Here is a 12,532-nt window from a genome sequence, read left to right as displayed (position 1 = left end):
GAACTATTGTGTTTAGATCTGGTTCGCTCAGTGTTTTTAAAGGACATGTGGTCATCAGAAAATTATATCAGGTTTTTATGCTTACTTATTTTATTTATAACTTTTTTTGTCTGTAATCATATGAAAAAAATACAATTTTCACACTGGTGACTAGGTCTAATGTTAGACTTCTTAATCCTTTTAAGCTGCCACCTGAACATAGACCTTTCCTGAAAAAATATTTGTATAGCTGTCCACAATCCCTTATAATGAATGCTGGATCCTATGTTATCTATTTTGTGTGGAGGAGTTAAGGCCCCGTCTCACATAGCGATTTACCAACGATCACGACCAGCGATACGACCTGGCCGTGATCGTTGGTAAATCGTTGTGTGGTCGCTGGGGAGCTGTCACACAGACAGCTCTCTCCAGCGACCAACGATCAGGGGAACGACTTCGGCATCGTTGAAACTGTCTTCAACGATGCCGAAGTCCCCCTGCAGCACCCGGGTAACCAGGGTAAACATCGGGTTACTAAGCGCAGGGCTGCGCTTAGTAACCCGATGTTTACCCTGGTTACCAAAAAAACCAAACAGTACATACTCGCCTTTCGGTGTCCGTCAGGTCCCTTGCCATCTGCTTCCTGCTCTGACTGAGCCGCCGTACAGTGAGAGCAGAGCGCAGCGGTGACGTCACTGCTGTGCTGCGCTGTCACTGTACGGCGGCACTCAGAGCAGGAAGCGGACGGCAAGGGACCTGACGGACATCAGATGGTGAGTATGTAGTGTTTGTTTTTTTTTACATTTACGCTGGTAACCAGGGTGTAAACATCGGGTTACTAAGCGCGGCCCTGCGCTTAGTAACCCGATGTTTACCCTGGTTACCAGTGAAGACATCGCTGGATCGGTGTCACACACACCGATTCAGCGATATCAGCGGGACCTCAACGACCAAAAAACGGTCCAGGCCATTCCGACACGACCAGCGATCTCACAGCAGGGGCCTGATTGCTGGTACGTGTCACACATAGCGAGATCGCTACTGAGGTCGCTGTTGCGTCACAAAACTAGTGACTCAGCAGCGATCTCGCTAGCGATCTCGCTATGTGAGACGGGGCCTTTACTTTTCACTGTTATCTTTTCTGTGATGATAACGAGATTGCTGAAAAAGTCTTCCGTACAGAACCAGTATTACTCTAGTAGAAGGCCTAATGGCCTGTGTGAATAATGCTGGTTTTCTGTTGTTTTTTTTTCATGTAGATAGTGGTATGAAGAATTTTATTTATTTTGTACGGTTTTCTTCATTTTCACATAAAAACCTGGCTTATACACTGGGCCACTTTCTGATGACACTTTCCCTTTAAAGGGAAGGTACCACGTTTGTAGATCATTAATAAATCAATGTAATGTAGCATAACATGCTGTTATAACCAAGTTTTGATTGCATTTTAAACATATTTTGTGTGTTATAGGAGTTTAAAGAAGGCACTGGAGGCTGACCTCTTGCTTTGACAGTAGCAGCATGACACTTTCAGTGTCATAATATGGCACCCCATGGTCATAGGAGATAACAGACAGACACTGACCCTATCTATTGTAATAGAACTGTCACTGCTGTGAACTGGGCACAATTCACAGCAGTAGGAGTGTTCTGCTGCTATATTCATGGAGCCATAGGATCTGCTAACATAAGCAGTACTGCTTCCAGCAGTACAGATCCTAGATTGACTGTACCATTAGCATTGCCAGAGCAGGAGCTGTCAGCTGCTTGGCAGGAGCTGTGATTATTCCTTAGGATAAGATAAGAAGGAGCTGCTGGTCTGCAGTGAATGGTCAGACGTGGAGGGGGGTGGGAGATACATGTAATCTGGGTGAGAGAGACATATGAAGACTGATGGGAGAGAGAGTGAGACAGTAACTACCGATGATAGCAGATCACAGGGCAGTCACCCACAAAATGGCGTTGCCCTGTGATACTACTCTTCAGTCTGCCCAGGGATACTAGAACACCCAAAAGGGGAGGGTGATGTCAGCAGTTACTGCCTCAATTTTCCAGCTAACAGTAAAGCTGGTAAGTCTTTACTATAGCTGCTTGAGGTCTAAAACGGAAAATGCTACCCCTAATGGTAAATATATATATTTGTAAAAATATATATAATTTTTTTCATATAGAAATGTTTGCAATCATTGCATTAATACATTTTAATTACTATTTTAAGGTTAATTTCACAAAAAAGCAAACTACAAGAAAACTGGTGGCACCTTCCCCTTAAGCTGTCCAACGTGTATTTGTTTTTCATTTAGATCAGTCTCTTAATTTCAGTAAATCAAGCCTTCATGTCAGTGCTTTATGGGTTCAGATTTGCTTTTCCTTGTCTTACAGTTTACAAAAGATTTTTGGACTTGATTCTCTGGATGAAGTGATGGACATTAAGCAAACAAATGGGAAGCACGTAATGCAGAACGTGTACAATGTCAACAAGCAGGGGATCGTGGTGATGGATGACCGATCAAGTGAGTTGCTTCCCATTCCCCCTCCTTCCTCCGAGGCTCCACTGATCAGCGGTACATTAATGTACATCAGTGTCATTATGTGCATCAATGTATATGGGAAAACCAATGTGGCTGTGGTTGTATATTTGTGTAAGGCTGAGCTGCAGTACTGTGCCTGGGTACACTGTACAGGGGTCACATCCCAGCCTCTACGTTCTGCTCGGTAACACCGCTATGGGTCAGCCATCAATTAAAGGGGTTGTCATGTCACAACCTATTGATGACCCATCCATAGATGGGTGGATGATTTGGCGCAACCTGATATTGATGACCTATCAGTTGTTATAACCTCTGGCCACGGTCGAAAATAAACACCATGAACAGGATTGCAATTCACAGCTCCATTAATTTTGTAGTGGCGGCTGCCAGTTACTTCAGCGCAGCGGTTACACTCCTTTTCATGACAATAGAAGAATATCTGCAGTAGCCAGCAGCAACACAAGTAATGGAGCCTCACACTGCAGCTTTGTGTAGTGTCTTTACTTCTGGCTGCCACCAGACCTTATAATAGCTTGTCAGTAAAGGTGTCGGCCGCAACCAATCTTGTATTGACGATCTGTCCTATATCTTGTGACCATTTAATTGTCCTTGATAATCCGTAACTGGAAACATGCAATATTCACATAAAGGGAAGATGTGATCAGAAAGTAGAATATTGTTAACATCATCACATTTTTGAAAATGTGTATTGAAAAAAAGTTAGAAGTCTTTGTAATTTTTAGCTGTTTTTAGACTCACACTTCATCTCCTGTTAGAAAGCGTTTACAGAGAGACTGCTTATTGTTAAATGCAAAATTACATTGATGGGTAACACCTCGATACATAGCTGATAACACCGGATCCACCAATCACATAGCTGATGTCACAGGTGACCCTGCGCACTTTTACAAAGGCTCATTTGATGCTCGCTCAGGACCCTCATTCCCAATTAATGATCAGACACATTTTCAGGGTTTTTCTTACATGTGGTTTGAAGAGCTGTAAAAAAAAAAAAATTTTCTTCGGATTTTTGCATCTTTTTTTTTTCTTTCATGGAGACATGGGGCTTTATTTTTCTGTCATTTTACTTTATCCTACTCTATTATCAGTGCAAAAATAAATCTGAAATACTTTTGTGTTTTTCACCTTTTTGATTTTCTAAACTTGATTTTCCCTGTAACTGGGGATGGTATTTTAGCCCCAGTTAAAGTGGAAATGCAGCTCACTGGCTACATAGCCGAGCTGTCTGGGTCTACTAGAACCCAGCCAGAACTGTTCCTTTCCAAAACCAAGAGACCACACAACTGCTGGGTCAGAAGCAGAACAGAAAACACCACTAGCACTTCCTATATGATGTATGTAACGTTCTTGTGAAACGCCGTGCATACAGTAATCAAGAAGGCGGAGATGGAGATAAACCTTCTCTGTGCTTGACAGCAGACTGCGCAATCGTGTGTAGCTACTCTACAATGCAATGAGGTTTTAGAACATCACTGTAGAGTAGAACACGACCCCCTCGGATGTTTATAGTCTATGGGTGGCCCAGAAGCATTTGAATACAAAAGGTAAGGTCTGAATCTGTTCATTATAACTAATGTACTTGTGGATTTCAAGAAACAGGACGTTAAAGTCTAAAAAAGCCTCAGTGGCCAGTGTTAAAATAGAAACAGGATTTTTAATTTTTATTTAGCTGATACAGATTTGGGAAAAAAAAAACATTGCCAAAATTTGTTTAACCTACTAACTCCATCATGGAGCATTTCAGGGCCTTTGGCACGGGCTCATGATCAGAGCCCACTCCACACAGGGTAGATGCCAGCTGTAATATATAGTCGGCCTCTGCCTCTTTCCTCTTTCAGCAGCAAACCGTTGGGAAAAAAACGCAACAAAACCCCAAAAAATCAATTGTGGAATTGCCTTTTTTTTTTTTTTTTTTTTTTTTTGCAATTTCACTAAATTCTCGAATTGGCCCTTGGAAGAAAGTGAGGGAAGAATGATGGTGTAAAAATGAAAAACTGACCACTCCTTAAGAGGTTAAAAAATGTTATTTAAAAAATATAACACAAACCTGATGTAATCAATGGGTTTTTTTGAGGACGCTTTCCCTTTTAAAACCTATCCCACTGATTTTGTGTTTTTACAGAGGAGCTTCCCCATTGGCTGCTGTCGGCAATGAAATGCCTGGCGAAGTGTAAGTCTGCATGCTACCTTTGTCCTTCTTTAGGGGCGAGGTGTGATTTGGCCATACATTTATGCTTTAATAGTTGTAGTTTCCTTCCACTAAGATTCTAGAAACCACATGTGTGATCTGTCCCCCCCCTTGATTAGATTGTTAAAGGAATAGTCTGAAATTCGAAAAAAAGGGATTGCATTTTCCAAAAATGACACCTCTCTTGTACATGGATTGCCTTGAAGCTAGGGCCACCTTACACACTTACACATTAGATTAAAATCGCCTGGACCTGCAATCTGACGATGGGTATGGGGGTCGCCTACTGAGGATTTTCTGATTGTGTGGTGTAAGGTATATGGGCACCTGTAGCTCCATTTGCTTGACCAGGGATGACTTCCAGTAGCCAACGCTGCCCATGAAGAAGAGTGGCGCGGTTTCTGGTAGGGGGAGCAAACTCTCTCTTTCTGTTCTGTTCTGAGAGGCCGTTCTGTATATTTTTTCATACTATTGACTCCTTTCCTATTTGTTTAGGGCCAAATTGCTCGGAAATGAAGCAGCCAATGTATTTGGGCTTCGAGAGAGATGTATTTAGGACCATCGCTGACTACTACAGCTCTCTACAGGAACCACTTCTGACATTTCCGCTGTTTGATGTTTTTGTGAACATACTTGGTAAGCCAGTACATGAGTCTGATTTACTGAAATAACGAACTCATCCTTGCTTTTTTTTTTTTAATCTCTGTACGCTTCCATTATTAAATTACTGTAGCTTTCTGTGAGAAGACAGGACATGGAAGCGTTGCATCACGACATGTCTTTTATTTAGGACTTGTCTTGGGGGATTTATATTAACCATTGCTTCTGGTAGGTATCATTTAGGTTCTGAAAATTTATCATGGTCCCTTTAGTATACATTGATGTATTGCCATTTATGGGCATCTCTGGTCTTGATCCGGTGCCTCCTCTCTTATGATCGCTGTCCTCCTCCATGTTTCATGTGCATGACCTAATCCAGACCGTGTCTACCCATCGCGCTCTTGACCGGGCGCACTTCTGTCTGCCCTGTCGAGGAAAGAGCAAAGCACTGCAGTGCGCATGCGCCTACTTTACTTATGGTCATCGGCGCTCTTTGGCCTTTCCCCTCATATGCTCCCTACAGTAGAGTGCCGGATCAAGACCAAAGAAACTCTGATTTTTGGCGTTACAGTAAGTCTCCATGACCGCATTGCACCTAACAGAGAAGGGAAAGGGCTCTCATAACAATGTTTCTGTACTGCAGTCTCTGCCATTGGGCCTGTAACAACACAGCATAGAAATGACTTCTTTGGGCTGGAATACCCCTTTAATGGTTTATCACCACTGGATAGGGTGTGACACTTATATCTATGTCCGGTGCAGTAACCCCCACCGATTGCCAGACTTTCTTGCTCTGTGCCCCATCATTCCCTGCACTCAGATATGTGTCATAGATGTAATGGTGTGGCAAGATGAATATTCAACCAGTTACTCCATTCAACTCTGCGGTAAAGGGAACACTGGGGAGACAATTCTCATCTCATGCTTTTGGCAACAGATGTAACCTGTTATCACCCAACCAAGAGACATCTGGAGACCCCCTCCTTCTGTCAGCGACTTAGATGGCGCAGTTGAATCCCCAGCGGTTGCAGTGTTTGGCTATAGTGAGCACGTGGTTTGAGCTCCTGTACTTGGATCTCTGTGATGTATACATACATCAGTGCCCGGCAATTGCATGTTACTTATGACCTATATGTGCTTCATGGTGCACTGAAGGGTTATAGGGGTTGTTCAAGTTTAGGAAAACTGTAATTGGGTGAAACAATCACGTGGTAGATGATGGCACGTCTTCTCTGTAGCCAAGTCAGCAGGGAGAATCGGAGTGGCAGGGCCGGAATGGCAGGGGGATTTAACTTTTAACTAAAATATAGACAGACCGATCTCTCTCTAAGGCATTTATGTCGGGCATACTAAATACTCCTTTTTAGATGTATTTTTGGAGCAGATTCTTCCAACAGTGCATAAACGTGCTGCAGATTTTAAAATCCACGATGCCGGCCATTTGTGCGGAAATCCACGTGGAACAGCTACATCTACACTGTGTGAGCACTCTGATTGTAAGGGAATTTATGTGTGAAATCGCAACGCGAATGCGACAAGCTGCAGTGTGCATCTTTTCAGACTGAGATCTATTGTCTAGGGAAAGTGTTTTTTCTCTAATTAAATGATTGTTACCAAAAGTAGTAATATCACCCCGGCCAACTACAGCACTCCATCTTTTCCCAGTCATTCATTCTGATTCATGCTGTCTCAGGTCTTCTGCAAAAGCGGCCCATAGCTATTGAAGCTCTTCAGGTTTGCTGTCTGCTTCTACCACCGGAAAATCGTAGGAAACTGCAACTGCTAATGAGGATGATGGCGAGGATAAGCCTTAACGGAGAAATGCCACCTCTGTGTGACACTGCTGGGAACCGAGCGCTGGTATGTTATTAGTCTGGATAATGGAAGCTCCTTGACTGCTGTGCTCAGCACTATAGGAGTCTCTTAGAGGAGGCGCTGCATCTGCTAACAAAGGACTTCCATGTTTCGGCTTTCTTTTTTTTTCCTATGCCAGAGGTTGAATATGTATGTGTAAAAGATTTTTTGTTTAAAGAAAAAAAAACACTGTGTTGTAGAAGTCTGGGTACTGATACTGTGGATCCCCACTTAGTTTCCTGAGAAACACAAAGGTTCGTTACACATCCACCGCTGTGGATTTGTGGAAGAGGTGTCGCACATTTCAGTTTCTGAATGGCAATGAGTGTAATCTGTGCAGCGTACACTGACATACTGCTGAGTGCTAAACTGAAGTCTCACTTGCAGCGCTGATATTATAACTGGCAGAAGATTTTTCACATTTGAGTTTACTACTTGGAAACATAGCCTAAAAAATGGCAGCACTTCAACAAATTAACTTTTTAAACACCCAGAAACAAAGTTTCAGCCCAAATCACTAGGGCCTTTCTCGGTATTGAGAATGAGCACCATGTGCAGAAACCTCTGCACTTACAGCTATCATGGAGGTTATTAATGGTGGTTATGCCTTACTGAATGCGCTTGGGCCTACACATAGTCAAAATCCGGAGACAAGTTCTGAGACATGTTAAGGCCACACAGACTTAACATGACAATGCCAGACTGCATGTTGCTTATGTTACTGGGAGCAGTCACCTCCTGGGCCTTTTTAATGAAAATGGCCATACCATTGAATGGAGCACAGATCGAGCATGCGTACCTCTACTCAATTCTTAATGGGAGTGCTGGGGACAAGCTGAGCCAGTGCTCTGCTATCTCTGACGGTCCCATTGAGAAATATTTATTTATTTTTTTGGATCACCATTGATTCCATGAGGAGGTTGGAGGATCAGCAATATAGGACGATGGCTGGATGTAGAGGTCGGGTCGAGGGATAGTTTCTTCGGGAAAGGGGTAATTGTGGCATGCTTGAAAGCAGAAGGTAAGTTACCAGAAGTTAACATTAGGTTGAAGAGATGGGTTAGGGCCAGGAGAAGCATGGTGGTGAGGTTGGAGAGCAGGTTGGATGGGGTCAAGTGATGTGGGATTTGGAGAGAATATAAGTAAGCTCTCCTTCAGTGATGGTGGGGGAGGATGGTTATGGGGTAGGGCTGTTGACTGTTATATGTAGGGATTGCTATCTCTGGAGAAGGCTTAATCCGAGTGTTGTGAAGATGATTGTAGTTTGAGAATATATAATTCCAGAGAGGTCTAACTTCTTGACAGCTCCATCAAATATGTAATATTGATATAGCCGTACCGAACGCCTCCAGCATGCATCTGAAGCAGCTGGGTGTGTTCTGTGTAATTTGTCAGGCATCCTATACCAATGAGTCAATATCTTTAAAGTTCAGGGGAAGTACCTGCAGCTTCGGCGCTGTTGTCCGTTCTTCCATCAGGGGTAGACAATGTCCTCTCTCTCCTTCACTGCAAAGAGGGAGAACATCAAAGCGCCACCTTAGAAAGTAATATCCCCCTTTAAAAATATTTAAAATTTATGCGCCCTTCCTTCTTAGTCTTAAAAATAAAGAAAAAAATATATATTTGCTATCATAGTATCTGTAACAGGCCGATCAAGAGGTAAAATTATTTAACATCTACTATATAATTGTCTAAGGGGTACTTCCGTCTGTCTGTCCCGGAAATCCCGCGCCGCTGATTGGTCGCGGCCGCCACACAGTGACCAATTAGTGACCTGCACAGTCCGGCCGAGAAATAGTCCATCCCTACTTCCGTCCAGTCGGTGCCCGGCGGCCGCTCCATACTCTCCTCCAGTCAGCGCTGACACAGGGTTAATGGCAGTGTTAACGGACCGCGTTATGCCGCGGGTAACGCACTCCGTTAACGCTGCTATTAGCCCTGTGTGACAAACTTTTTACTATTGATGCTGCGTATGCAGCATCAATAGTAAAAAGATCTAATGTTAAAAATAATTAAAAAACAAAAAACCTGCTATTCTCACGTACCGCCGATGCGCGCGGCTGCCGCCAGCTTCGGTTCCCAGAGATGCATTGCGAAATTACCCAGAAGACTTGGCGGTATCGCGAGACCACTAAGTCATCTGGGTAATTTCGCAATGCATCTCTGGGAACGGAAGCTGGCGGCAGCAACGCGCGCATAGGGACAGCTTTTCTGGACAACGGCGGGTGAGTATATAACTTTTTAATTTTAATTATTTTTTTTTAACAGGGATATGGTGCCCACACTGCTATATACTACGTGGGCTGTGTTATATACTATATGGCCTGTGTTATATACTGCGTGGCCTGTGTTATATACTGCGTGGGCTGTGCTATATACTGCGTGGGCTGTGCTATATATTACGTGGGCTGTGTTATATACTGCGTGAGCTGTGTTATATACTATATGGCCTGTGTTATATACTGCGTGGCCTGTGTTATATACTGCGTGAGCTGTGCTATATATTACGTGGACTGTTATATACTGCGTGGCCTGTGTTATATATTACATGGACTGTGTTATATACTGCGTGGCTGCTATATACTATGTGCCCTGTGTTATATACTGCGTGGGCTGTACTATAAATTACTTGGGCTGTGTTATATATTACGTGGGCTGTGTTATATACTGCGTGGCTGCTATATACTACGTGGGCTGTGTTATATACTGCATGGGCTGTGTTATATACTGCGTGGGCTGTGTGATATACTGGGTGGGCTGTGTTATATACTGCGTGGGCTGTTATATACTGCGTGGGCTGTACTATAAATTACTTGGGCTGTGTTATATATTACGTGGGCTGTGTTATATACTGCGTGGCTGCTATATACTACGTGGGCTGTGTTATATACTGCGTGGGCTGTGTGATATACTGCGTGGGCTGTGTGATATACTGCGTGGGCTGTGTGATATACTGCATGGGCTGTGTGATATACTGTGTGGGCTGTGTTATATACTGCGTGGGCTGTACTATAAATTACTTGGGCTGTGTTATATATTACGTGGGCTGTTATATACTGCGTGGCTGCTATATACTGCGTGGGCTGTGTTATATACTGCGTGGGCTGTGTGATATACTGCGTGGGCTGTGTGATATACTGCGTGGGCTGTGTGATATACTGCGTGGGCTGTGTGATATACTGCGTGGGCTGTGTGATATACTGCGTGGGCTGTGTGATATACTGCGTGGGCTGTGTTATATACTGTGTGGGCTGTGTTATATACTGCGTGGGCTGTACTATAAATTACTTGGGCTGTGTTATATATTACGTGGGCTGTGTTATATACTGCGTGGCTGCTATATACTGCGTGGGCTGTGTTATATACTGCGTGGGCTGTGTGATATACTGCGTGGGCTGTGTTATATACTGCGTGGGCTGTGTTATATACTGCGTGGGCTGTGTGATATACTGTGTGGGCTGTGTTATATACTGCGTGGGCTGTACTATAAATTACTTGGGCTGTGTTATATATTACGTGGGCTGTTATATACTGCGTGGCTGCTATATACTGCGTGGGCTGTGTTATATACTGCGTGGGCTGTGTTATATACTGTGTGGGCTGTGTTATATACTGCGTGTCTGCTATATACTACATGGCTCCTATATACTATGTGGCTGCTATATACATACATACGCTAGAATACCCGATGCGTTAGAATCCGGCCACCATCTAGTGTTGTATAAATGCCATAAAGCACAAAAAAAAATTTTTTATATAATTTAGTCAAAACGTTAAATACTCCCCAAAGTGGAAGGAATGGAAACGCCCATTCACCATGCAATGAATAAGCTCTTGTGTAGCTCCATCAGCAGAAAAAAGAAATTGTTACAGATCTCAGAAAATGGTGACACAAAACACAACTCTTGTTTTTCTATTTTATTTTTGTTTTATAAATTCCTGAAAACATTTTTCATTACTGAGAAACAAAAGAAAGTACAAGTTTGATTTCATAGTAATCATACTGACCTGAAGAATCATGTAGCCAGGTAATTTTTACCACACAAATGAACGATATAAGACTAAACCCAAGAAACAAGGAATTATGGATATTTTTGTCCGTTCACCTTACTTGGAATATTTTTGCCATTTTCTAGTATATACATGGCAAAATGGATTATGTGATTCAAAACTACAACTGATTCAACAACAACAACAAAAATTATATGTTTATGAGGACAAAAAAACAAAAATGTTATGGCTATTAGAAGAAAGGATGGGAAAAAATGAACACAAAGGAATGAGAAAATGGTCCTGTCTTAGAGGTCTTATATGAAAAATGGAGTCCTAATCTAATGTATCATATATACATGTGGAATGATCTCAGTATGAGTCGCAGCGCGTTCTGGTGTCATCTTATGTGGATTTGTCACCCATCAGGTCATATTGGATGACTTTCTTTGGTAAATTTACCTTTGCTTTATATCTCCGTGTCATTGCTGTCAGATGGTGCAGACCTTTTCTCGCTCTGTCCTTCGCTCTAAAGAGGAGGTGGACCTGGGTGAACTTCTATCCACAAAGCTGGTAACCTTCATGATGGACAATTGCCAGGAGATTCTGACTGTACCGACATCTTATAAAAACTCTGTGGAAGATTACGTGGCACACCAAAGACGAGTCCAGGTACAAACTTTAATATGTTTTTGTTTTTACCATCCAGCCTTCCTTCCCCTGTACTTGATAGCATTTGCACTTTTGATCATGGTTTTCTCTCATATGGTTTCAGATAAAGTATCCAGGGGCAAACATCGACAGTACGCTTCATCCAGCTTTCATTAAGCCACGGGGTATAACACGTGAGTATGAATATCAGAAGATGAGCCAACCTCAGGATCCTGTGAAGAGTGCACTGGAGGACATCATAAATGACAAGTCTATGTCCTCCAAGGAAAAGAAGAAGAAGCTAAAACAGGTTCATATATTCTCCCTCATGTCACAGGTGTTGGAGTTGTCTTGGGGGCAAGTTGGTTTCCTCAGCTACTTAAGCGTTGTCCAATACTAGATAAAATATATTTTTTATTTTTTAAGGCATGGGTTGGCTAAAAATGATAAACAAAGGCATACTCGTCTTACAACGCCGCCACAGATCCAGCGCAGCCCATTCTGAAGATCAGTTCCTGAAGCTGTGTCTACACATTCAAAAGTCACATCTCTTCTGCAGCCTGAAATTGTCTGTAGCGGACAGGGGACACGAAGAGCGTGTCATCAGAGAAGCATCCAACGATACGCTCTTATAGTCAGCAATTACAGGCTGCAGTAGTACTGTGATTTCCAGTTGAGGCATATGTAGCGCCCCCTCCACCGCCGCAGGGCCGAGGGG

At 43.0% G+C, this 12,532-nt stretch overlaps 1 protein-coding gene across 1 annotated transcript in view; it reads left to right on the top strand.

Annotated features, from left to right (window-relative positions):
* The window catches only part of DEPDC1B (DEP domain containing 1B), a 100,566-nt gene that overhangs the window by 79,656 nt on the left and 8,378 nt on the right, over positions 1 to 12,532 (top strand). The window contains exons 5-10 of the mRNA XM_077285875.1: positions 2,362 to 2,492; positions 4,654 to 4,701; positions 5,215 to 5,355; positions 7,013 to 7,179; positions 11,659 to 11,835; positions 11,939 to 12,124. Of these exons, the coding sequence (XP_077141990.1) occupies positions 2,362 to 2,492; positions 4,654 to 4,701; positions 5,215 to 5,355; positions 7,013 to 7,179; positions 11,659 to 11,835; positions 11,939 to 12,124 (850 nt within the window). The remainder of the gene's footprint in view (positions 1 to 2,361; positions 2,493 to 4,653; positions 4,702 to 5,214; positions 5,356 to 7,012; positions 7,180 to 11,658; positions 11,836 to 11,938; positions 12,125 to 12,532) is intronic.

The sequence above is a fragment of the Ranitomeya variabilis genome, chromosome 1 (assembly GCF_051348905.1).
Source record: "Ranitomeya variabilis isolate aRanVar5 chromosome 1, aRanVar5.hap1, whole genome shotgun sequence".
Taxonomy (NCBI): Eukaryota; Metazoa; Chordata; class Amphibia; order Anura; family Dendrobatidae; genus Ranitomeya; species Ranitomeya variabilis.
The sequence above is the reverse complement of the archived record's forward strand: the minus strand, read 5'-3'. Positions and strand labels throughout refer to the sequence as shown.